The following is a 24,407-nucleotide window of genomic DNA, read 5'->3' as shown; positions in this document are numbered from 1 at the left end:
ATGGGGGGCAAGGAAGGAGCAGGCTTGCTTTGTGCTTGGAGGCGCAGTTACCCCAGGGGAAGCCCCCAGCAGACGGGGTGGGGGCAGCCAGTGGGAGGTCCCAGCAGGAGAAGATGATGTAGGGATATAGATGGTAACCCTTGCTCTGAGGGTAGGTGGGATGGCCTGGGGGGAGCACAGGACAATCACTGTGAGCCCATATTTCCCATCCTACAAAGCTGGGAAGGCTGTGGTCCATGTAGCACATAGTAGATGCTAAGCTAATAGGATTATTATGTTGCAGAGTGTAAATCAGACACATAAGCAGAGCCTAATAGAGCTTCTGCATGGAGTCCTCTGGAGGCGGGGGTGCTGGCCTCCCGCAGTCCCTTGCTTCTCAGCGACACCACTTGCATCAGGACCCAAGGTTCTCTTGCTTTTTTGAATCATTCAGCCAATAAGAAGTGATCTTGACTTCCCACGCCTTCCCACACACCCCACCCCATTACACTGTCACCCGAAAGATTTATTCTTACAAGGAGTTTGCCTCTCAAAGACATCTATAAAACCAGGACCAAAATGGCAAACTCAAGGCGTGAGACAACAGTGGGAGCACTGGGAGGAGGGAGGCTTCAGGGGGGCCCACAAAGACCTCATCAGGCCCCTGTGGCTCCTTGGCCACATGGCCCTTGTTCTGGCCACCAGACAGGTCCCCCTCAGGGGCCCCTCCTGCTTGTCCCTTCCCTCCTCTGAAGAGTCTAGCTGGAGCCTATCACAAATCTCCTTCTTTGATAGAATCATGCATCGTTGCTGCTGGAAAGGCCCCCCACACTGATCCATCCAAAGGTTTTCACGGTTCTTTTTAGGGAAATCTTGTACCCCTGGTATGGAGAAGAGGTTGAAGTAGGGCAGCACAGTTAAGGTGGGAGAGGGGAACCCAGACTGTCCTCGAGTCTCCCACGGCTCCTGAAAGCACAGTGTCCAGGTTCAGGAGGATGGTTGGAGGACCACTAATGCAGACTGAATTACTCATGACGTGGGTGGGGACACCAGGATCCCGAAAGGGAACTGCAGCTTCCCGGGGCCCATCCCACAGCAATTAGCAGGAATCGATTCTGTTTTCTTCAAATTTACCTAGACCTATGCAAATTGTCCATAGACATGATTTATGCGTAAGATGTTAGTATCTGTGTAAGCCTCCATTCCCTCTGGAAGTTCTTCTTACAATCTAGTCTCTACTGTATTAACCACCTTGAATTTTAAAGCTCGCACCTGATCACACCAATGCCTGGTGATTCTATGAGAGCATTTCTTTTGTCATCTCTTTCCTCCTGGATTTTGTTCTTTGTTGCTGTCCCCTGGTGTGCCCGGTAAACTTCGGTTCAGTGCTGGACATTGTGAGTGAAAAGCTATAGACAGAATCTGATCAGGACACCTGAGTGGCTCAGTCAGTTAAGCGTCTGCCTTTGGCTTGGGTCATGATTCCAGGGTCCTGGGATTGAGTCCCGTATTAGGCTCCCTGCTCAGCAGAGAGTCTGCTTCTCCCTTTCCCTCTCTTCTTGCCCCTGCTTACACTCTGTCTCTCTCTCTCTCTCAAATGAATAAATAAAATCTTTTTTCTTTAAAGAGGTAGCACAAATCAAAAGGATGGTGTTTCATAACACACGAAAATCGTTTGAAATTTGAATGTCAGTGGCCCCAGGCAGGGTCTTCCTGGGACGTGACCGCACCCATTTCTTTTTCTGGATCTGTGGCAGGTTCAGAGGTGAGTGGTTGTGGTGTAGACCCTACGGGCCTCCAAGCCTAAACCGCTGACCCCTGGCCCTTCACAGGGAGCGTCTGCCGACGCCTGCCCCAGAGGCTGCTCCTCAGCCAACTAGGTTGGGAGCATGAGAACTGGAAACTGGGTCTCCGTCGTTCTGGAAGCCCCCTCCTCCTTGGAAGGCTTCAGACCCTTTTCTGTCTGCAGCCTGCACATGCCTCCTTGACTCCAAATGGCTGTCCTCTTGGGGGTGGGAGAATAGCGCCTCTCCTGTTCTCCAAACTCACAGGGAGCTCCCGGCTTCTGGTCCCCGAGGCTGAGCTTGGATGTTCTGTTGGTTCTGGCTTGTCTCTCTTTGATGGGGCCTGAGTCTTGGGCCCTGAAAGGCTGACTTGCCAACACGGCTTCGGATGTCGTGTGGACCACACACCAAAGCCAAAGGCTGATGTTACGCTGTCGGCCTACATCATCCACCACACCACCCCTCCCCTGCGCCTCCCACCCCTCAGGCACACCTCCCTCCTCTCCTGACCTGGTCCCGGAGCCACCACTGCCCAGACCTGCCATGTCTTGCCCTTCTCAGCTGACCCTCCGGGTGGCCCTGCCTTGGAGCTGGGGATGAGGACAGCTGTGATTCTCATCAAAGGCCCCTCCCAGTGGGATAAGGGGGATCAGACAACTGTCCCAGGGCAACGGGAGGGCCGCACAGGGCCTCTGGGTCGGGGAGGAATATTGGGCCAGTTAAATGCGTCTATTTGCCGGTTGACTGTTTTGATAGAATGACGGTCAGCGGCACAAAACCAGAGGTTGCTGTTGGGGTTAAGGATATTCCCCACCAGGAAGCTTTTAAAAGGGCTCAGAGCACCCCTGTGGGAAGCTGGTGGGCACTCCCACGTTTCCCTTTCTCTGCCACGCTCCCCACCCCATCAGAATTGCCTTGCAGTTTTCCCAAACTTGAGGGCTTTGCAGGGATTTCAGTGGAACGCAGGATTGGCATCTGCCTCCTGCCGGCTCCGTCCACACCGTCAGTGAATTTTGAGGGCAGAGTTGACCGCCGGCTGAGCCTCCGGGCTCTGTTTGCAGGCTGCACAGTGCTCTGAAGAGACCAGGCTGGACCCTCCCCCCTGCCCCTCAGACTTGGTCAGTCCGGAGGTTGGACTGGGAGCTTGCCCCGTCGCTGGAAGGTGGCCGTTGATGGGTTTCCACAGCTCCATTGGTGAGCGATGCAGTGGTGAGCTCCAGCTCTGGGTGTGCAGACAGAGCAGCGGCCAGCACGGGGCCCCAGTCCAGACACCAGCAGTGGGGTGGGACTTGGTGGTGGCTGGAGGAATGGCTAGCTCTACATGTTGGGGTCACCCAGCTCGGAGCCCAGGACCAGTGCTCCGGGATGCTCTGGGGGACCTCATCATCAACATGCGTCATGGACAGCCCTTCTCTGACCTCTGACCACCGAGGCAGGGCTTGTCCAAGTCACGGCCAGGCAACAAGGCGCAGCTGCCCCAGATCCGGGTATCCTAAGTGGAGTTTCTTCTCTCCACCCCACAACTGTCTGCTGAGCACCACGGGGGCAGCAGGTGGGTGCTGCCCTGGGGGAGCCGCGGACACAGGCCCTCAGGACGGGGGACAGGAGTCGTTCCTCCCCTGGGCCTGTGTGCCACCGAGCTCCGTGGGGAGCGAGCTCTGCCGGGGTTCAGACGCGCACGTGCTGCAGGGGGAGAGCGCCTGCGTCGGACTGTCCGGGCGGTGCTGGGTCACACCAGCTCCATGAAACAGGCTTCCTGACCGGACAGTTCTCAAACTCGTGCATCAGGAGTCTCGAGCAGGGAGCTAAGCTTCCAAGGACAGCACAGAACTCCTGCTTTGGACACTGCGAAGGGTTCCCAGGGAAGGCCACGGCCTGCGTCCATCAAAGCTCCTGTAGGCAGGTGCATTCAGTCTGCCTCAGCCACCTCCCTAAACCCTTCTCTACAAGAAAACCCGGTCTGTCCCATATCCCTTCCCCTTCCTCCCACGTGTCAGAACTGGGTTCCCACAGGGAGACCTTGAGACCGTGGCTCAAGCGTGAGCAGCTGCGCGGGACTTGACAGCACAGGTGCCACCAGCTGTGGCACCCGGTGACGTCTGACACTCTGAGCTCTCGGGACCTGAAGCCACCAGGCCGTCCTGCCATGAGGCCCCCCTGGCAGTCTCCTCTGACCTTTGTCCACAGAGCTTCTACTCTTTGCCTGGAGGACCGTCCCCTCCCCTCTTCAGGGAGAGTGTCAGTTAGCTGTGGGCCCAGCAACGGCAGCACGTAACAAACAGCCCCAGACCTCAGGGTGAGCGCCTGCGGGAGGACACGCTCGGAGTGGCCGTCTGTCTGTCAGCTCGGCTGGGCTGGCCGCCGTTCCACCATTGAGGCTGTCCGCCCTGCTCCCGCGTCTGGCCTGGGCCTAGTCTCCTGTGACCCCAAAAGTTCAAAGGAGCCAGTGGCCCGACGAGCTCAGGGCCAACCTCTGTCCGCACACCAGCGATGTTGCAGTAGCCTCTGCCCTCGGCGCACCCTCGGGGCACTGGGTCCTGACTGGGAGCGCCACGGCCGCACCGGCACATCCTCCTCCGGACGGGAATATCCAGGTCAGGTGGCGAGGACGCTCGGCGAGGGAGGCGGCCAGGCCGGGGGCTGCTCCGTTCGCTCAGGGGTGTGGCCCATTCACCATCGTGCGGGCTAAACAGGGGCTCCTCCCTGATGGGGGGCGCCGGCGCTGCTGGTGAGTAATCCAGCCGCTGTCTCGTGGGACCCAGAGCCCGGGCCGCTGCGCCCGTGCCCACGGGCCATGCTGCTGCCAGAGCAGAAGCGCCTCTGCCGGCCGGAAGTGCTGGCTGGGGGGCACCATGGGGTGTCCCTCCCCTGCCACTGACGTCTCCTTAGCACGGAGCGAGGCTGGCTCCATGCGCACTCCTTCCTCGCCTGCCGTCCTTTGTTGAAACGTCTCAGAGCTCTTGGGAGTTAAGTGAAAGAAGTGGGTCATTTCCATATCAGCTACTGAGCTCAAAGCTGAGCAACAGCAGCGTCTGCTCTTGAATGAGATGAGCAATAAATTCAGTGTGTGCCTGTGTGCCCGCGTGTGCATGCATGTGTGTGTGTGCGTGCAAATGTGCGTGCTTGTGTGATCTGTGTGCATGTGTGTGTGCGTGTGCCCACGTGTGCATGCATATGTGTGTGCTTGTGTGACCTGTGTGCACGCATGTGTGTGCTTTGTCTGACCTCCGTGTGTGCCTGTGTGTGTGTGTGTGTGGTGGCTTGCGTGCATGTGTGTGCGTGTGTGCCTCTCTGTGCATGCCTGTGCATGGGAGGGAGGGGGCAGCAAACAAAGCAAGACAGAGGCAGAGGCAGAGGCGAGGAGGGAGCCCCAGGGCTCACGCTTTTTCACAGCTCCTGAAGTCGAGCATCTCCTCCTCTCTGAGGGGTTGGGTTTCCACCCAGCACCCGCCTTTCTGCTCAGAAATGATGCTGCCTGTGAGTGAGCAGGTCTGACCCGGCCTCTGGGGTGTTCCAGGCCCCAGGTGGGAGGCATGTTTCCGGGGCCTCCATTCGGCCTCCTGGTCGCTGCTGCCTGTGAATGTGAGTCCAAGGGACCAGATGGACAGGGTCTGGCCTCTGTGAGTAACCCCCTCTCCTAGCTGTCAAATTCGGCTCAGAAACGCAGATCCCACGTGCACCCTCCTCCACGAGGGTTGACTGTGTGTGTGGTCCCACGGAGGGAGAGGCCCTGAGACAAGGCGGGGGCAGCAGGGCCACGGAGGGCCCGTCCTCTCTGTCCCCAGCCACCCCCAGTCCCATCTCTGCCAGGCATGCACAGCAGCGACCACTGGAATCCTCGGGGACCTCTGGGGCAGGGGCCCCTAACTCATTCCTAAAGGGAAAGAGAGCAGATATTTTAGGCGTCCGGGCCCCACGACTGAGCCCTTCCCTGGTAGCCCCAAAGCAGCCTCAGACATTCCATGTGCCCATAAAGCTTCAGATACAGAATCGGGGGGTGCGCTGCCTTTGGCCTTCAGGCTGCAGTCTTGGGAGCTCTGCTCCCAGGCCTTCCTACTCAGTGTGGTGTCGGCGACCCCAGGGACCAGGAGAGACACAAATCTCAGTCCCAATGGCATCTGTCCAAGAAGGTTTGTGTGTGTGCAGGAGGGGAAGCAGGTCTCCCAAGGCCCATCCTCACGGCCGCATGGAGAAGACGCCCACCAGCGCAGAGGCCTACTGTGTGCAGGTCCTGCGGCTAACGATGTTCCCTGGGCCTCCAAATAAATTCTCCTGGGATCTTATTTGCAGAGGAGTCAAGTGAGACAAAGCAAGTGTGCAAATCCCCTGGGGCCACCGGGGGCCAAGTCGCACAGCCCCGGGCTTGAAGCAACAGGAGTTTATTCTTGCCAGCTTCTGGAGGACTGAAGCCAGAAGTGAGACGCCTGCGGGGCCACACCGTCTCCGAAGGTTCTGGGAGAGGGTCCTGTGGCTGCTGGTGATCCCGGGCTCATGGCCACACACCTCCAGTCCCTGCGTCACCGTCACACGGATTTCTTCCATGTTTCTCTGTGCCCACCCCAGGGTTTTATCAGAACACTGCCATTGCCCTGACCACCCACCCTAAATCTGGGGCAACTTCATTTCAAGGTGCTTAGGTAATTAATTAAACCGCTGAAGACCCTATTTCCAAATCAGGTCCTATTCTGAGGTGGGGCAGGTGGACATAATTCGGGGTAGGGGGAAGACCAGGTCACTTGCCCAGGGTTTGGGCTCCCAGGAGCCGGCACCAGCTGTCTCGGGGCTGGCCAAAGTCAGCTGGGTGGGGGACGGTGGCTTTGCAGAGTTGAAGGAGGGCCATGGGCCTCCGTGACTCTGACCGACCCCCCATAGCTCCTGGGCCCCCACAGAGCATGTCGGCTGAGGAGCGTGAGGTCCCGAGGGCTGGCATCACAGCGCACCGGGAGTCGGTGGGCTCAGCAACGGAGAGTCACCGCCTTCTGCACTTGTGGAGGCCAGAAGAGGAGAGCAAGGCCAGGCCATGCGCCCTCCGGAGGCTCCCAGGAAGGGTGTTCCAACCCCTCTCCCAGCGTCTGGTGGTTCCTGGGCTCTGACAGCGCAACTTCGCTCTTGTCCCTGTGGCCTGTGTGTCTCCAAATCTGCCCCTTTTATGAGGACTCTGGTCATGCTGGGCTGGGGCCGCCGACCCGGTATGAGCTCATCTTAACTAGTCACGTCTGCGACAACCCCGTTTCCGGAAATTCCAAGTCAGTGGGTTAGGACTTGCGCGTGGGAGTGTTGGGGAGACACAGCTCAACCCATAAAATGACGACAACAGCACCACTGGTGTGGGTGGAGTTTCCCAAACTCTGCACGGCCCCTGGTGCATTTGCTCGGGGTCTGGACCTGGCCGCTGGGCAATCTTTTTGGCCTCCAGCTCCCACTGTCTCCCCACCGGGCTCTACAGTGCAGGGGAGTCTCCAAAGGCAGAGAAGGTTGTCCTCATCGGAGGAATTTGCTCCTCGATGTGGCTGACCTGTGGGTGGGACAGCTTTAGTGAGCCTGATGCCGGCGGAGCGAGCCCAACTTCAGGTCCCTTTCGGAGACCCTTTTGGAGTGAGGTGTGCGTGATGACCCCCACGTTCTCTCCAGATCGTAGCAGCACGGCCGCTGGCCATCTCCCCAGGGTGGAAGGACCACTGCTCTCCAGCTCAAGGCATGGCCCCAGAGCAAGCCTGCTTGCGTTTAAGTCATGGCTTTCCCGGGTCTTCACGGCTTTTCTTAGCAGGAAAGGGTTATCCTTGCTCAAAGAGATGACCTTGAGCCCAGCTCCTGGGAGATCAGTGTCTTGCCTGTTGAGAGTGTCTTGGACTAATAATGGACTCATGGTGGGGGCCTTGTGCCCCAGGGCATCCACTCCACCTCTGGTCGGGCTAGAGGTACGACCACCCTTGGTCTCTCCCAGACCCTGCCCCCTGCACCTCGTCCCAGTGCAGATGTTAATCCTGTTTTTACGCTGTAGTAAACCAAGACTGAGCGCAACAGCTCAATTCTCATTTGAGTGAATCTTTGAACCTGAAGGTCGTCTTGGGGACCTCCCACCTTACACCGTGCAGCTTTGAAAAAGTCCCCTAACCTCCCTGCGGAAATGGGGAGCATCTCTGCTTGAGGTTGTGGGGAGCATTATAAACAAATTTGCCAAAGACAACGCGGGACACCTGCTACCCCTCCGTTGTGCCTGACTCCCTTAGGGGGGCTGACTCAGTCCTGTAGGCCCTCGCCAGCCGTGCCTCGCCACCAAGGAGGAGGTGGCTGGAGGGAGAACGGGACATGATGGGCAGAGGACTGCTTTCCACCTCTGTGGCCACAGGGGCTGTGATCCGGACATTTCTGACACACTGCCCACATGCTACAAGGGGATGGCATCACGGCAAGTCAGTTTGGATGGTTTGCGATGGGGACCGTCTCCTTGTGTCATTCACGCATTCCCTTTGTTAGTGAATGACGTTTGGGGCCAGGTCACTCCTTCTTATGGGGTTGTCCTGTGTACAGGAAGACAGAGCTGGTGTCTTCGGCTTCTATCCCCTTGATGCCAGGAGGACCTCTTCCTCCCTGTGTGACCACCAGAGGTGTCTCAGATAGGGCCACCGGTCGCCGGCTGAGGACAGTCTGAAGTGAGTCCTTGAGGGGATATCTCGAGGACTCACCTTTGCCTTCCCCATGTTATCCCGAGGTGTTCGCACAGCTCCTTCCAGGCTGGGGCTCTCTTCTCTGTCCGGGAGAGCCCTGCCCTAAGCCAGAGAGCATCCTGGCGGGAGGCATCTTGCTCTCACGGGGTCCTGGCCCTGGGCCTCCCCAATCCCCCACCGCATGGAACACCCTGCAGGGTCCCTCAGAAAATGACACGCTCCTTCGTCTCCCCCGCCCCGGCCGCTAGCCTGTTTCTCTGAGAACACCCTGGTTTGGGAAGACACATTTTCCCACAGCAGCTCCCTGTCCCAGGAGGTGGCCCAGTGGCTCAGAACAAGCCCCAGCCTCAGAGGGCGTCCTTCTCCGGGGAGTGGGGCCGGACCGCCTGGCGTCGTGCAGCACACGCGGCGAGCTTCCCGCGTTCCCCGGGCCGTTAGTCAGAGACGTGCTGCGAGCCCGCGTGCTGCAGCCTTTGTGGAAAAGGAATGTTGTTTTCGCCGTGTGATTGGTTCTTTGGGAACCCCCTGTGCCCTCTCACCCCTCAAGCCCCTGAAGACGGACATTTTTGGACTCACCGGTCACCGTCCTTGGTTCCCAGGGTGCAGGCACATGAGGTCCCCGCACCGCGCGGTGAGCTACGAGGTTCCTCTGCCTCAGCACGTCCCAGCGCCATCGCTCCTGCCATCGTCCCAGCGCGCCAGCCCGGTGCGCCACGCACACGCCCCGGGCGCTAGGAGAGAAGGCTCTCGGCGGGTTGGTTTTTGCCATGGACAGTGGCCCGCGTTCGATTCGGCTTCTTTTAATGAGAAAGGCATCCAGCCCCGGAGATGGATTACCAGCTCCCATCAATCTCCAGGACCTGATCTTATTACAAACCCCCACAAATATAACCATAAAAGCCCTATTGATTGATGCAGAGTTTGCTAATCCATCTGTCCCCATCCATTATTCCAGGTATAATTTTTCATTACCTGGATGGCAGCTGATTCCTCGCACATTAGTATACAGTCGCAATTACCAGGAGCCGAGAGAACCCCTAAATTAGCAGGAGCGGCAACACCTGTCAGGAAGGGGAAGTAAGAACCCCCCCGCCCCTCACGGCGTGCGGTGCGCTCTGGGACCAGGACTGAACCACAGAGAATTTGAAGATGGATTTGGTACTGACCTTGTAAATGGAGAGGCGAAGTTTGTGTTTTCTGCCCTTTCCTGGGTGTACCTTCCCTCCAGTGACATCGTTGTTCACCGGTCACAGCCTGCCTGACAGCGGGCGTAGACACTATTCAAGCATTGCCTTGCCCGGGGTCAATAGGGTTTGTGGGACAGATGTTCCCACCTGCACTGTGTCATGTCCACAAGGGACCCGACCTGAGGGAACACTGTTGAAGGTGTGAGTGTTGGGAGAAGTTAGTGAGGAGGGAGAGAATCGGGGGGGGATAACCTCCTAAGAACGTCACCATTCATATGGGGCAGGGAGAGCCAGTGGCTGGACACACCAGTTCTGAGAGCTGCACGTTCTTGTCTTTTTGCAAAATGCAGCTCCTTTTCAACCTTAATGGAGAAAATTGAAAGACATGTGGCTGAAATATTTCTGAGGGTCCTTAGAGGGACTAAACTGATAAAATTCTCCCTGGAGTTTGGTTTCCAAAAATCAAGAATCCTGTCTCATTGGATTCTCGAGGAAACTGTCACACGAAGTGATCTCTTCTGAAGCCAGGCTCATGTGGACGAAGCCCGCAGGACAGAGCTGCCCGTCGCTGACTGTGACCGTCAGGCTTGCCGCGGTGGAGGCAGAGGCTGTCCTTGAAATCCCCTTGGCAGTGGCCGGTGACATTCTCAGAACTCGGGAAACCTTTAATGATGGGGAGGGAAGATTCCAGTCTTCAGAACCAAAGGTCTGCAGGTTGAATCCCAGCTTTAGTCAATCTTTCAAAATAGATACATGTTCTGTTTAATTTATGAGGCAAACACTCAGCTATTCACCTAAATTAGCGGCCGGCGGACGGCAGCCTGTGAATCAAATCCGGCTGTTGTCTGTTTTTATAAATAAAGTTTTATTGGCACATAGCCACGCCCATTTTTTCCCATGTCATCCATGGCTGTTCTTGCCCCACAATGGCCGGACTGCGATGCTGCGACAGAAACCACACTGCTCACAAAGCCTGAAATATTTACTCTCTGGCCCTGCGTGGCAAGGTTCGCCCACCCGGCGTCCACGCAAAGACTTGAGGGATGTTCGCAGATGAAGAACGGACTCTGGCACTCAGGGAGGACTGAGTAACGGGCAGATGATTGGAAGAGGACGCCACTTCTCGCATGCTGATCTGTCCTCTGCTTAGTAGCCGACCTCCCCGAGACAGGAGGCCAGGAGTCATCCTTACGGGTTTTCTGTCTTCCACCTGCTGCTTACAAGTGTCATTCTTGCCGCACGTGAAAAGGCCTGACCCTTGTCCCCCCGACGTGAGCATGGGGTCTGTGAGATCTTCTGGTAACCGTGGCTCTCCCATGCGTGAGCCCAGGGGCCCGTGAGAACTCGGGGGCCCCGCGCTGCAGCAGAAGCCTGTTTGCCCTGCAAGTCAAATACGGGAGGGAGGGGTCCTCGGGTGCCGGCCTCGGCGAGTCTGACGACCAGGAGGCAGCTACAGACGGGTTAGCTGGGCGTCCGATGCTGGATTTTCTCGGAGGCCCAGAGCAGAGAATCGCCTGTGGTCCTGGCTCTGCCGGACGACGGTGGGAAAGTCGCTTTACTCCTCAGCCCAGGCTCCTCGTCAGTCAGGCAGGTGCGAAAGTGCTGCTGCTGCTGATGGTTTCGACGGATCACAGGGGAAGCTTGGCAAGGTGCCCGGCACAAAGAAGTCCTTCTGGAACGCGTAGCCCGTGACCTTGCCTGGTTATTAACCCAGTTCTTGTTTCCGCCACAATTCAACGTGGTGAGTTCTATGGAGGAGGTTCCACACCGAAGGCAGGAGACGCGCCTCCAGAGCAAGGCAGAGCTTAGGACTATATCATTATATTTCTCGTTGTTCCTCTGGTTTTTCTTTTCTCCTTTTCAGGTATAAATGTGATCGGCCCCAGAGAGACAGTGGGAAGGGGCTGTGTTAGAGGGTGTGCGGGACTGGGGCGGGTATGAAGGTGACGAGGCCCCTTTCTTGGGCCAGAACCAGCAGTAGATGCTGTCATTTAATAAAAGGGGGGGGGGCTAGATCGCTTCTCAGGCTTTGGCTGAGATCAAGTGAAGAAACGGGCACTAGGGAAGCTGACCTGCCGAGCTCGTCAAAGCGGAGAGCGTTTGCATGCAGTAGGCGCTCCGTAAGGGCTCTGGAGTCGGGGCATGAAGGAACACCTGAAGGGCTTTCTGCCACATCCGTGTCTTCTCCTGTCTTCCTGGCGGTGCTTATCCTGTGGGCTCAGGATGGGAATCCCTCACGACCAGCAGAAATAGCCCCAAAGACGGGCGAACAGGAAGAGAAAGCTTGTCTTCTGGCCTTGCCAACTTTGAATCATTTATTAGCAATTTCCCCACGAGGATCGTACTCAGTGGAGAGGTAACATCTGTTTGCGAGACTGTGTCCTTGGGAGACCGCCAGGAAAATAGCACATTCCAAAATCCTCCACGGCGGGCCGCGTGCACCCGTCTCGTTCTCACCCAGGGACCCGCTGGGCTCCTCGGGAGTGGCAGGTGGGTCTCTGCCTGGGGCTCCAGGAGTCGCGAGAGGCAAGTTCTTACACCTCGCAGGTGCGAGGACACGGGGAAATTAGCCCTTTGGTGAGACAAGGTGCTGCCCGCTGCAGGGCTCACCGCAGCCCTCCCCCACCCCCGGGACCTTTATGGCCCAGCCCCTCAGGTAGGAAGGGTTCTTCCTGATCGGAGGAGGACAGGGCCTTTGCAAGTGGCTTTTATGGACCAGCAGCGTCTGCTGGGCATGTCCCCAGTGTCCGTGCTCCAGGAAAGATGTTACAGGTGCGTTGTCAGGAGGAACATAGCCTCGGTGGAACACCGGAGCTGGGAGCCTCACCTCCCACCCCTGCCTCTGTGCTTAGTGGAAGGTGGTACAGGGGTGGGGATGGAAGGACAGTGTAGGAGAGAATCCTGGGCCTCTGCTCTCCCCGTGTGGGGTTCCCAGACAGCTCTCAGGCGGGGCTCAGGCCGCCCTGCTTCTGTCCCTGACTTGCCCCCCCCGAGCACCCCTGCACCCTCCTTCCCCGTGCACACACACAGCAGACACAGGCCAGCGAGGCTAGACCACAGGTCCCTTTCCAGGCTTTTGAGAAGCATCAGCTGCGAGGCCTGGATTGTTGATTCCTGGAACCTCAACAGGCCGTGAGCCGCTGGGAGAGGACTCTGGAGAGAGGAAGGTTCCTCCAGTGAACCCCTGCCAGGAGGTCAACGCTTGTCCACTCTCTCCTCCCTTCCCAACAAATCCTGGGCTGCTTTGGCCCCTCTTGGGTCTGGCTAAACCTGCTCCCACTCAAAGGCCTAGTGCTCAGAATGGAGAACCCACCCAGGTGGGAGCCAGCGGAGGAAGGGTGACAGGTCCTGGGGCGTGCCTCGGCCAGAGCTTGCCTGGGCCAGGTGAAAGGCTTGGCAGGTGCAGGAAAGGACACAGCTTCCCGTGGGCTGGGTGACAGCTGGGGAACCAAGAGATGCCAGGGCCGGGGCCTCCCTTCCTGGACTCCAGGGGACCCAGCTCCTGCCGGCACCTGCCGTGGGGAAGGAGAGACCTGAGTGTGCAGGAGCCAGCCCCGCCCCTCCTGGGTTCCTGTGTCTCGTGCCTGGGTCTCATGGCTGCCTCCCCTTCCTCTTTTCCAGGTCTGGCTGTCCATCAGATTATCACCATCACTGTCTCCCTCATCATGGTCATAGCTGCTCTGATTACAACTCTTGTCTTAAAAAACTGGTAAGGCTCCTCGGCCCCTCTGGCGCGGACACGGGGGCTGTGGGGGTCCCCCGGGAAGTGTGCACAGAGTGTTTCCTACTTCTCAGACCCAGTCCCGCCTCACATCCCAGGGCATTGTTTCCCTCATCTGGGCCAGAGAGTCGGGGTGGCTCGTGGCCTTGCCGCAGCCCTCTCACCTTCAGCCCCGGGGCAGCTTGGCCGGCGCAGGCGCCACACTGCCCGACACTGGCCTTGGGCGGGGTGTGCCCCTGACCGCGGCTTTCTCTGCAGGAGGCGAGTGAGCCCCACCTCATCACAGTTTCTCGGGCAGCCCATGTTCTGGTCTCCGAAGCCTGTGCCAGCGTCAGGCATGCCTGCAGACACCCCCACCCAACGCGCCAGCGGCCTGGGTGCGCCCGTGCCCACCCCTCGCTGCCCTGGCTGTGCAGGGGCCGTGTTCAGCCTGAACCCTTCCCTCCTCCTGCGGCCGCTGAGTGTCTGTCAAACTAGGTTATTGCTTTTCTCTGGGTAGCTGGTCTTTGCCTGTTTCCTCCTGGAAACTGGCCTACTTTGAGGTTGGCCTTGCTAGGTGAGCACACCTGCTACACCCCAGGGAAAATCGGGCACTGCCGGGTGACCCTGCCGCACACACGCCTCTGAGGCCCCATCTGCCCGCAGCCAGCCCTCCAGCAAATGTGTCCTCCACGAGGAGGTCGGACTCCTTGTAGAGCAGTACACCCAGACCATCCCGCGGTCGTCGGCAGGAGGTGGTCAGAAGTCATATGGGGCTGATGGGTGGCAGCTGCTCCCCAGTGTCCCGATGACAGAGATCTGAGAGAAAGCCAGTCTCCTGGGTTAGCAGAGCTGGGAGGGTGGGGACTGGCACAGCTCCAAAGCAGACCTCACAGCAAATAAGTGAGGCCTCCCGGAGGCCAGCAGACCCGAGTCCCAGGGCATTTTCTGGGAGCAGTAATGAGGACAACTCTAAACTCACCATGAGGCATCTTGGGCAGGGCTTGGCAGGAGAAGGGACTCTGGGGCCCAGGATCCCATGGATGTGTGGCTGGACAAATGCCATCGACCATCTTTACGGCCCGCAGAGGGGATGGGGGACACTGTCCCCTCTTGGTTTCCCACATTGGGGTTTGCAGCAAAGCCTCAGAGAGTTCTTCTGGGGACGACCACCTAGGCAATGATGAGGATGTTCCATGACCTTGTTGGGGGGGGGGTCCCCTGGCTTTTGCATTTCTCTTCCCAGCCTTATTTATGGCGTGGGGCTTCTGCACCAGGAAGCAGGGCTCCTCTCATTGCAAAATGAGACAGGGCACGTCCGTGACTTGCAGGAAGGTGGGCTCATGGACCCTCGCCTGTCATGGCCACATCCTTCTGAATTGGCTCTGAGCACAGCAGGGAGGCAAGAAGGGGAACTGGTTCCCCAAGCTGGGGCTCCCCAAATTTCCTCCTAGCTGCTCTCCTCCACTGGGATGGGACTTCCACTCATCCCTCCTGTGACATGCCGGAAGTGACTGCGAGAGGTCACTGATGGCCCGCTCCCCCAGATCCCTTGGCTGACAAGGCCAGGATTCCCATGTCCATCCTTGGTGGTACCGAGAGGGCTGTGTGGTCCAGAGGAACAGGGAAGCTTCTGTGGGGCTTGCAGACCAGATCTCCCCATGGACCTGATGGCCGTGAAGGATGGATGATCCGTGTTCATTTCTAGCTTGGGAGCTGGGGAAGGGCAGGGCTGAGGACGCAGGGTCCCCTGTGTAATAATTCTCCCCGATGACGGTTACATAGCCCCTTCCAGAATGAGCCACCAGACCAGCCCCACCTGTACCCATCCCTTCATGGGGAAACTGAGTCAGCCATCACTGCCCGGCTGACATCCTTCCAGCAGACGAGGCCTCAGCTCTGGGATAACACAGCTCAGACACTTTCTTCTTCATCTGCCCTGCGATAATGGCACATTAAAATTCAAATTTTATTAACAACAACAACAACAACAACAAAAAACAAAACAGGGAGAGAGCGAGAGAGCGAGCTGATTGTTTCATTGTGGTTGGTCTTTGTGAAGAGGCTGGGAATTACCATCTAATATGAAATGACGAATAATTAATGCCTGGAGACGAAGGTGCCCCTAAGTGCTGGGTTTCGGCCCCTGCCCGCCGCACCCCCAGCCCAACTCCTGTCTTCCAGCTGCGCCCAAAGCGGGAACACGCGTCGGAACAGCCACCAGCGGAAGGTCAACCAGCAGGAGGAGAGCTGCCAGAACCTGACGGACTTCACCCCCGCCCGGGTGCCCAGCAGCCTGGACATATTCACGGCCTATAATGAGACCCTGCAGTGCTCCCACGAGTGTGTCCGGGCGTCCGTGCCCATGTACACCGACGAGACGCTACACCCGACAGCCGAGTACAAATCCACGTTTAACGGGAACCGGTAAGCTCGGGCCTGGGCCAGACCCTGACGTCCCAGCATCGTCACCGGGCGCTGTTGACCTGGGGGGCGGGAGCACCCTTCATGGGTCCTTAGGGGGCTGAGCAAGTGCACACGGCTGGCCTGGCAAAAGGAGGGGGCGGGGTCGACAGAAGGAGGTGTTTCACCAACCAGACACAGAACCCGCAGCAGCCACAGTAGTCTCCAGGCCGCACCCTCGGAGAGCTGACAGAAGGCCCTCCCTGCCCTGGACGCCACCTGTTGGAGGCCGAGCAGGCGTCCTGTCCGGCTGGTAGCCCTGGGCCTCCGCTATCAACACGCTCCCGGTCAGTCTCTCTGAACGCCCATCAGGAAGATGTCAGCGGCGCATCTCGCAAAATATCAAATACCAGCCAGACTCCTGGTTATTAAATGCTCCTTTTTATTAATCGTGGGTAATCCTTCAAAGAAGACATGGCCCTGAAACCATCCCTGGGAACATTTAAGAAACCCTCGAGTCAGCTTCCGGGGGTTTATCTGGAATTAGATTAAAATATCAATAAGCTTTTTTTTTTTTTTTTTAGGGAGCATACACATGCACCATTTTGTAAATTTAAAAGAGAGAAGTTCTCCAACCCCTTAAACATCTTAGGAAGAAACGAATAGGAAACCAGGAGGACGCCAGGGGCCCCCTGTCAGTGGCAGGAGTAGCCGCGAGGGGTGAATGCCCCAGGGGCCCGGAAGCGTTCCTCCCAGAACCAGGGTCGAGGAGACTCAGGGTGACGTTCAGCTGTGGTGCCCGTGGTTAACGGGCCCTCATCCTGGCCGTGAGAACGGGGGCCTTCCTTAACCGCACCCCCCGCCCCCCACCGCATCTCCACGTTGGACTCCGCAGTATTCCCTGGGATGCTCCCTTCCCAGCTCGGGAGGGTGGAGAGCAGGGACTCAGGACTGTCCTTCCGGCCCGTGCTGCTTTGACTCTGTCACGTCTGGGGAGCTCCTGGTGGCATCCCAGCCTTCCAGAAGGCCCGGTGCACAAAGAATTGGCGAAAGGATTTCAAACCTTTTCACAGAGGGCGCGTGTGTCGGTTTGGATGTGAATCCTGGCCAACCAGTGCTTCAGTTTGGGGGAAGGGGTGGGATGCTGAGCGGCCACATGGCCGTTCCCCCTGGTGCCCCCCTGGCCCCGCCCCATCCGCGGGCAAGGTGGGCACCGCCAGCGCCCTTAGCCCTGGCTCGGAAGCATTGGGTGGAACGGGTTCTTGCTTTTTGGCCTAAGGCAATGCTCTTTTGGCTCTCCCTGGCCTTTGGACATGGTAGCTTCGGTCTCAAAAGTGACAAATTCCAAGAGACCCATTTCAGGAGTCAGGCCCCGCCCACTCCATCGTGGGCGTGCGGCAAAGCAGGTGGGATCCTGCCCCGGGAGGGGGAGACCCCAAGCTTTGAGCTTGTCCCGCAAATTAAAAAACTAAGATCTGGAATACCAGCTTCCTTCTGCACACGGTCCCTCAGGCTCCGTGTCCTCCAAGGCCTTCCAGGGTGCACATGGGTGTTCGCGGGCCGCAGGGAGAGGACCCCCTTCCCACCGAAGGCCAGTGGGTTGGGGCCGAGCATTACCTTTCTGGGTTCTTCCTGGCTCCAGAGGCCGGTGTTGGGCGGCAGCGCTAGCCGGCCCGCCGGTTAGCTGCTCTGCACAAGCGCACGCGAGCCCGTCTTTCTGCTTTGCCACAGACCCTCCTCCTCTGATCGGCACCTTATTCCTGTGGCCTTTGTGTCTGAGAAATGGTTTGAAATTTCCTGCTGACTGGCCGAAGTCCTGTTCACCTCCTGGGGCAGGGCAGACGCCACGTGTCTGTATTATGGTACGTACCTCTCGTTATAGACATCGATTGATTTTTTTTCCCTCTTTGCCTCCCTTCCCCACCTCTCCCCCCCGCCCCGCCTCCACTCTGGGACAACTGGGAGCCCTTCTGGACATGGCAGGTGGAATTCCGATGGTGGTGCTGCCCCGAGGGCAAGCCTGGAGGGCTGGGCTTGTGGTCTCTCTGCTGTACTTGTTAGAAATAACCCCCGTGGAGGGAGGACAGACACACCAGGAATGGCAGCACCGTCCCAGCCCCGGGGAAGGCCCCAGCCGGCACAGCCGGCCGCCAGGAAAACCCGGGGAGACCCAGGAGGGGGCTATGCAGGCGGGCATCACCCCTGCATTGGACGTCTCTACATCGGGGTGGGGGACGCGAAGTAGAATTAAAATACAATTTTGGAATATAAAAATAAGAGATAGGAAGGGAAATGATAAAGGAAGAGTTGAGACATCTACTAATTTGAAGCCAGGGACCGTCACCAAAACAGGATGAATTTTCCACGCTCTGCTGGATAGGAACATTTGGTTTGCTTTCAGTGATATTAACTTTAATGCTAACGTTAAATTGCTTTCTTCTGCGCCGAGTCTCCGGAACTCTCGGGCTGCTGGGGGAGAAAGCGTCTGCCCCCAGGACTGCACACGGTCTGCGCGCCGTCAGTGCAGGCACCCCGGGCTCCGGGCTCTTTGCATTCGTTTTCCTTTTTATGTTGGGTTTTCTAAGGATCCTCGTTTTTGTCTCATCCGGGGTCGCTCTGTGATATCACATCCCTTCCCTGAGTAGGGAGCCCAGTTTCTAAGCTGCGTTATCGGTATTTGAAAATACTGCTTCTTCCTTCTGTCCGCCTTCTCACGCAGGAGTCATCGTCAGGGTGGGTGGGAGGTGTTTGCTGGGGACACCCGTGTGCCCCTCGGGGCTGGGCTCGCCGCACAGAGCCAGGGCTGGAGGAGCTCACGGCTTTCGGAAATAGGAGCGAACGGGTCAGTCCTCATCCAGCCCTAATGAAGCACGTGTTGGCTCCAAATCAAATCTCCAGCCCTCGCTTCCTGTCCTGAAGCCAAAATGACCTGCTTAGCATGACGTTCCGCCGTCGGGCCGAGAAATGTGATTAGATGAGAACGGAAAGCACCCCTCCCTCCCCCGACAAAAGGCCTTCGTTGAGACCACGCAGGCAAGTTAGGTGAGACCTGATGCGTCCCGACAATTCAGGGGCCAGAGGCGTCGGCATGGCCCACCCATCAGAGCCTTTGTCTGCCTCAGCGTGACTCGCCTCACTAAGGCGGGGCAGAGTCCCCTGGGGAGTCCTAGCAACAAGGAGCTTCTTACTATCTGCAGAGTTCCCGCCGGCCCAGAGAACCCTCTGCAGGGGGCCCAGGACCGCCAGCATCCCTGTTAGGACTTTAAAAATGTGTAACGACACAAGACACTGATGTGGCCCTGCATGTCACGGCCTCCGCTCCCTTCCTTCAAGAGCTCAGGCTCAGGGCCTGGAGGCGGACACGCCCTTCGCTCCAGGCGCAGGGGCTGGGGGGCAGGGTGGGGGAGCAGTTTCCCTAATGTAGACTTTCCCTAATGGGCTCTTACGGAGCCCTCTTTACATCTGGGGACTCCTACCATCCTCCCAGGAACGCCACTTTACAGAGGGGAAACTGAGGCATGAAGCCATTAAGTGACTTGCCTGAGGTCAGGTTGCTCGGGTCAGTCCAGGGTGGCCTGGCTCTGCCCGTCGTCAGAGAGCCACCACCCCGCCCCCGCGCTATGCCTCTGTGCCCTGTGCCATCCCCAGCCTGGTCCCAGGCAGGACGAGAGTCGGTGGCAGCCGGAGGTACGTTTTCCCGGTCCACTGGCATCCTGGGACGTTCAGCTCAAGTCTGCAGAGCAGGAGACCAGCTCCCACGCGCCCCACAGCCTGAGCCACCAACCTCTTCAGCCACACTCTGGAGCTAGGAGCCGCAGCCCGGCCTAAAACAAAAGAAGAGAAAATAGTAGAAAAGAGCTTTTATGGAGCCCTCTGCTGCAGAAAGGTTTCCTGTTCCAGTTCTGTCTTCTAGCAACACAGGGCATTGGAGGACCCCACACTCTGTTGGTGGGCTTTCCCCATCCACCACTTGGACCACGTTCCTCTCCGGGTGTCTGCGCCCCACCTGCCAGGCTGTCCAAGGAGTGGTCTCAGGACCACCCCCGTTTGCAGGAGGGGACACAGCTGCTTCTGAAGAGCTTGACCCCTTCACCGGGGCGGGCCGTCTGGGAGCTGAGAAGAGCCAACAGGACCGCCTGAGTCCCGCAGGTGCAGCCGCCACAACTGGGAGCGCTAGTACTGTTCCCGCAGACGCGGTCCGGGAGGGCTCCGCACACGGTCTCGTTAGCCTTTGATAAATGCTCGCAGGTTTCCTCACCGCGTGCCGGACAGACCATTCATCACGCTCTGCGAGGAAAGCCTTCGGATTCTAAGTATCCCTGATTCTTGCAATTAATGCCTGGACAGGAGCATCGAGCGGGGAAAGGCCAGGAAGATGGCTCAGATTTACTAGGGTACTTATTGTCCCTTAAATAAATACCAATTAATACGAAAACATTTAATTAAGGTTGAAGAGCCAGTGGAGGTGTTTGTCTCTTGTATGGCTGCTGAGTCTCTCCAAATGCACGTTTAACGATGACAGAGGACGCTGTTGCCACGCCATCTTGTCTGCTCACGCTGACCCCACGCACACGGGGGGGACCCGGAGTGGCCACGTTCGTTGCCCTGTGGTCAGGGAGCTGGCGGTGCCTCTGTTCCCGGACACCGGCTCCAGAGCCTGAGCAGACGTCCACCTGGTCTCCCTGATCTGGCCTCTGTCGTTGATTCCAGCAAATTCCTGACGCAGACCACCTCCACAGGGGCACCCCGTCGCTCTGACCTTCCCGCACGCCCAGGACAGGGGCTGAGGACACGCGTCTGCCATTGGCTCTCGGGCTAATTTCCTGTCATTTTTCATCCAACAAGTAAACTCCTGAAAACCTCGTTAGTGTTCAGATCTTTGCATTGGCCAAGGCCACTTTATTCCCAGCAGAGCCTGAAAAGTAATAAAAGTTCTCGTGTCTGAAGCCAGTAAGGAATAAATCATGTGTTATTATTATTTTCAAAAACACACTGAAGACATAACTAATAAAAACCAAGAAAAGCACCTGAGCCTTCCCGCTTTGTTCTAAAAAAACACATTAACAGAATACCCAAGCTTTCGCGACTCAGAGGAACGCCGTGTTCAAAGCAACGTGTGGAGCGCGTCGCCGACCCGTCTGTCTCAGCGGAGCCCCAGCCACAAAGGAAACCTGGTGGCGAAGTAGCCCCTTCAGGACGCAGGTCATTGACTGCAGACCCTGGCTTCCGGGAGCTCTTGCCACAGGCTGTTGTCTGTTTTGCAAAAGCAGACGCTGATCTTAGAGCCTGGGACACGTGTGGTCTGCAGCCGGCGGGGCCCAGGCGAGCCCAGGATCTCCTTCCAGGCAGCAGAGGGCACTAGTTTCTCCAGAGTCGGAATTCATCCCAGGTCCCCATCTCTCGGACCACTTTGCAACACACAGCTCCCCTTTCTGGTGGGGGACCACGTGTGGATGCCTGCGCCATGTTTCTCCAGCCAGGTCTGAGGGCGGGGGTCACTCACTCCTTTGCTTCTCTGGTCCCTCTCAGGGTTAGCGCCCCACCGAGAGGTTCATACACCGAGCCTTGGGAACAGAAAGACGCAGGCCCTCCCATGAGCTGGGTGCAAGTAGCAGGAACGTCGAGCAGACGTGGAAAGGGGCCGCGGGTAGCCCCGTGCCCTGCTCCTGGCCTGAAGGGGTGATGCCACCCTGGCCGCAGCCCCTTGCAGAGAACCCCTCCGCCTCTGCCAGAGTCAGCATGGCTCTCCAGGGCACAGAGTGGGAGCTGTCTCCCTGCCCCTCTCCCTCTGCCTCTTTCATCCTGGGACTTTGGGTACAGGTAGATGCCCATAGGTCTGGAAGAGGCTCCATCCACGGGCAGCGCGAGGGCCCCTCCGCCAGTGCTCGGATGCGGCCGTCCTAACCCACCTGCGGGCGGCACCCGGAGGTCGTCAGCCTCAGGGGCCGAGGACAAGGCAACCTCCGCACGGTTGCCTCTTCCCCAAGCGGCGTCCAGTACTGATGGCCCACTCCGGGCAAGGCACAGAGCTGGAGCCTGGGCGGACCTAGCAGGCACCCCGTGACCCCTGCGATGACACGTGGGCGTGCACACACTCAGTGGAGAGCCCACCTGGCTCATCCTGCAAAGTCCCACAACAGCGCACTCCAACAGACAAGGGTGAACAGAGATCGCATTTAGCAAAGCAGGGGATGTCTGGGAGGCCTCCCCAGGGAGCTGACTGTCTGCAGACCCTCGAAGGACATGGAACCTGGAGGCGGAGGGATGCCAGGCGAGGAGGCAGGACCTTGTCCCGGTCAGAAGCACTGAAGACGTCAGGTGGGACAGTGGCCACATAAACCTCGAATGGAGAACCACCCACGAGATGGCGGGCACGAGAGAGGGGGCGAGGCAGCTCCTGCCCCCTCCATTGCTGTGGTTACCATCAGAATAAAGGATCGGACAGCAGCCTGGTGACAGTCCTCGCAGGAAACCTCCCTTCATGAGGGGACAGCCATCTGACCGGTGCTCCAACCCAGGACCCTCTGCTGGCGAGGAGGGGGCGCTGCTCCCCCCAGACAGGGTCCCGGGCCGCCTGACCTGGGCCGGCAGTCGCCAGGCACAGGCTTTTGTGTCCCCGTATATTTTTTATGTATATTTTTTAACTTTTAAAATGGTGGTAACATGTAACGGACATGAAATGGACCGTTTTCCCTGTTCTGAGCGATGCGGTCCACGGGCAACAGGCCCATTCACGACGTTGGGCATCCCTCACCCGTCTCCAGAACCCCTCATCGTCCCAAACTGGAACTCAGCCCCCAAGACGCGCACCCCCGGCCCCTCCCCCACCCCGTGGCGCCCCTTCTCCTCCCAGGCTCTCTGCACTTGTCTGCTCGCGTGGGCGGAGTCAGGGGGCACTTGTCTCCACGTTTTTTAGCTTTCCAAAAATTAGAGTGAGGACAGACATCCAGGAGGGACAGTTCTCTCCGTTTCGATGGCTTCGTTTTTTACCCCCCCCCACCCCGCCCCCGTCCCATCCTAGAAAGTGGCGGTGAGCAGGGGCAGGCTCCGTTGGAGTAAAGCTGCGGAGGGCGGTCCTGCACCCGGGTTCTTTACGTGGGGGGACGCCCCGCCCACAGCAGAGCACACGGTGCCAAGGGAGATGCGTGGACGCTCCACGTCGAGGTGGGCTAAGTGTGTCGTGTGCAGGTACAGGGGAAGGTGAGGAGGCAGCGGGGGCCCCGCCTTGTTGTCCAGGCCAGGGGGGTTCCCAGAGAGGAGACGAGCCTCCTTGCCCCCGACCCGCTGGAGGAGACTGTCCTGGTGCGGACAGTGCAGGAGTGTGTTTCCGAGGGGCTCCGCCGGTGACTAGGACAGGGCCAGTCCGGCCGCTGTGCCGGGAGCCACAGTGGACACCCCAGAGCTCCAGCCCGCGGCTTCTGGCTTTCATTTCAGAATGGGTGTCACCTGCCTGGTGGCCTCACCGGCATAGGGGAGGGGCAGCGTCCTCCCCTGTGTACTGTTGGGAGGGTTCTCGTGTCCTGTAGTTGTGGGCTGTGGGGCTCCGAGTGACAGCAGAGAGAAACCGTGCCCCGTCCTTCCAGCAAGAGTGCCTCCAGGCTGAGCCATGACGTGTTGCCACACCCCTAGCCATGCCCAGAAAGGCCGCAGCTCTCTGACTGTCGGGGAGATGCTGACCTCTGGGGTCCGTCACCGAGGCAGGAAGACTCTGGGGTTCCTATCATCTGACGCTCCGTGGGCTAGGGAAGGGCTGCCCTTCTTTGCAGTCAGCCGACTTGGCTTGCGAGCACGAGGGACGCGCCCTTTCCCTCTTCAGCAAGATCACCTCTTGGGGAGCCCCCGGGTCGGTTTTTCTGATGCAATCCATTCATCTCTCCGAGTCCCGGCCTCAGGGAGCCTCCAGCTGACCAGGAGGTTGAAGGGGACCCCATGGCTTCCCACCATCCAGGAGTGGGGTGGGCGTCCCCTCCGCTCCTGGCAGGTCAAAGCTGGAAAGGGAGTCAGCAGTGGTGCTGGATGCCTTCAGTCCGCAGCAGGGTGGGGGGCAGGGCCCCCTTAGCAGAGTGAGTGCAGGGGTGGTCCCAGCCCCAGACCCACTCCTGATGCAGAAGCAACAGCTCCTCCATCTGTGACTGTGATTAGCACAAGGTCCCTGGGACTCCCAGCAGGCACTCCAGTCCCCAGTGCCCAGGGCAGGAGACCCCGCCCTCTGCGAGCCAGCAAACAGCCTGGGGCTCGGTCATGGAGGCTTAGAGGGGCCGCAGACGCTCATCCTGCCCCCGCTCCCTGCTAGTTAACCTTTTCTTGTTTTCTTTCCACACAGGATTCCGTTGGTGAACCTGTAAAAAAAAATTTAAAAAAATTTTAAAAAAATAAAAAAAGATTAAACACACACACACACACACACACACACACACACACACACACACAACCTAATCTAGACTCTCTACGGGGAGGGTCCCCATGCCCACCGCTTCAGTTTGCCGGTGGGGAGCTCAAAGAGCAGGACGCTATAGGCCAAATATATTTTTATAAAAATGCTCATGCCTATGGGGGAACTGCCTTCTGCCAGAGTTGTCTTTGGAGGACAGAGAGAAGCAAAGCAAGAAAGCAGCTGCAGACGGAGAAGAAAGGCCGACAGGAAGCTCCTGGAGCCTGGGATTTGGACTGATTCTGAACCTTTGCC

The 24,407-nt window shown here is 58.3% G+C and overlaps 1 protein-coding gene across 3 annotated transcripts in view; it reads left to right on the top strand.

Moving 5' to 3' along the window:
• LOC111154888 (adherens junctions associated protein 1) overlaps positions 1-24,083 on the top strand; it is a 110,272-nt gene extending 86,189 nt beyond the window's left edge. For 2 of the 3 annotated variants that reach the window (XM_022514830.1, XM_022514832.1), the window contains exons 3-5: positions 13,240-13,327; positions 15,503-15,745; positions 16,306-17,441. In XM_022514830.1, the coding sequence (XP_022370538.1) occupies positions 13,240-13,327; positions 15,503-15,745; positions 16,306-16,387 (413 nt within the window). In that variant the 3' untranslated portion in view covers positions 16,388-17,441. The other variant, XM_022514831.1, reaches the window with a different exon arrangement.
• The last annotated feature ends 324 nt before the right edge of the window (positions 24,084-24,407 follow it).

The sequence above is a fragment of the Enhydra lutris genome, unplaced genomic scaffold (genome assembly GCF_002288905.1).
Source record: "Enhydra lutris kenyoni isolate GAN:26980312 unplaced genomic scaffold, ASM228890v2 scaffoldscaffold38, whole genome shotgun sequence".
NCBI lineage: Eukaryota > Metazoa > Chordata > Mammalia > Carnivora > Mustelidae > Enhydra > Enhydra lutris.
This window is presented reverse-complemented; position numbering and strand designations above follow the sequence as displayed.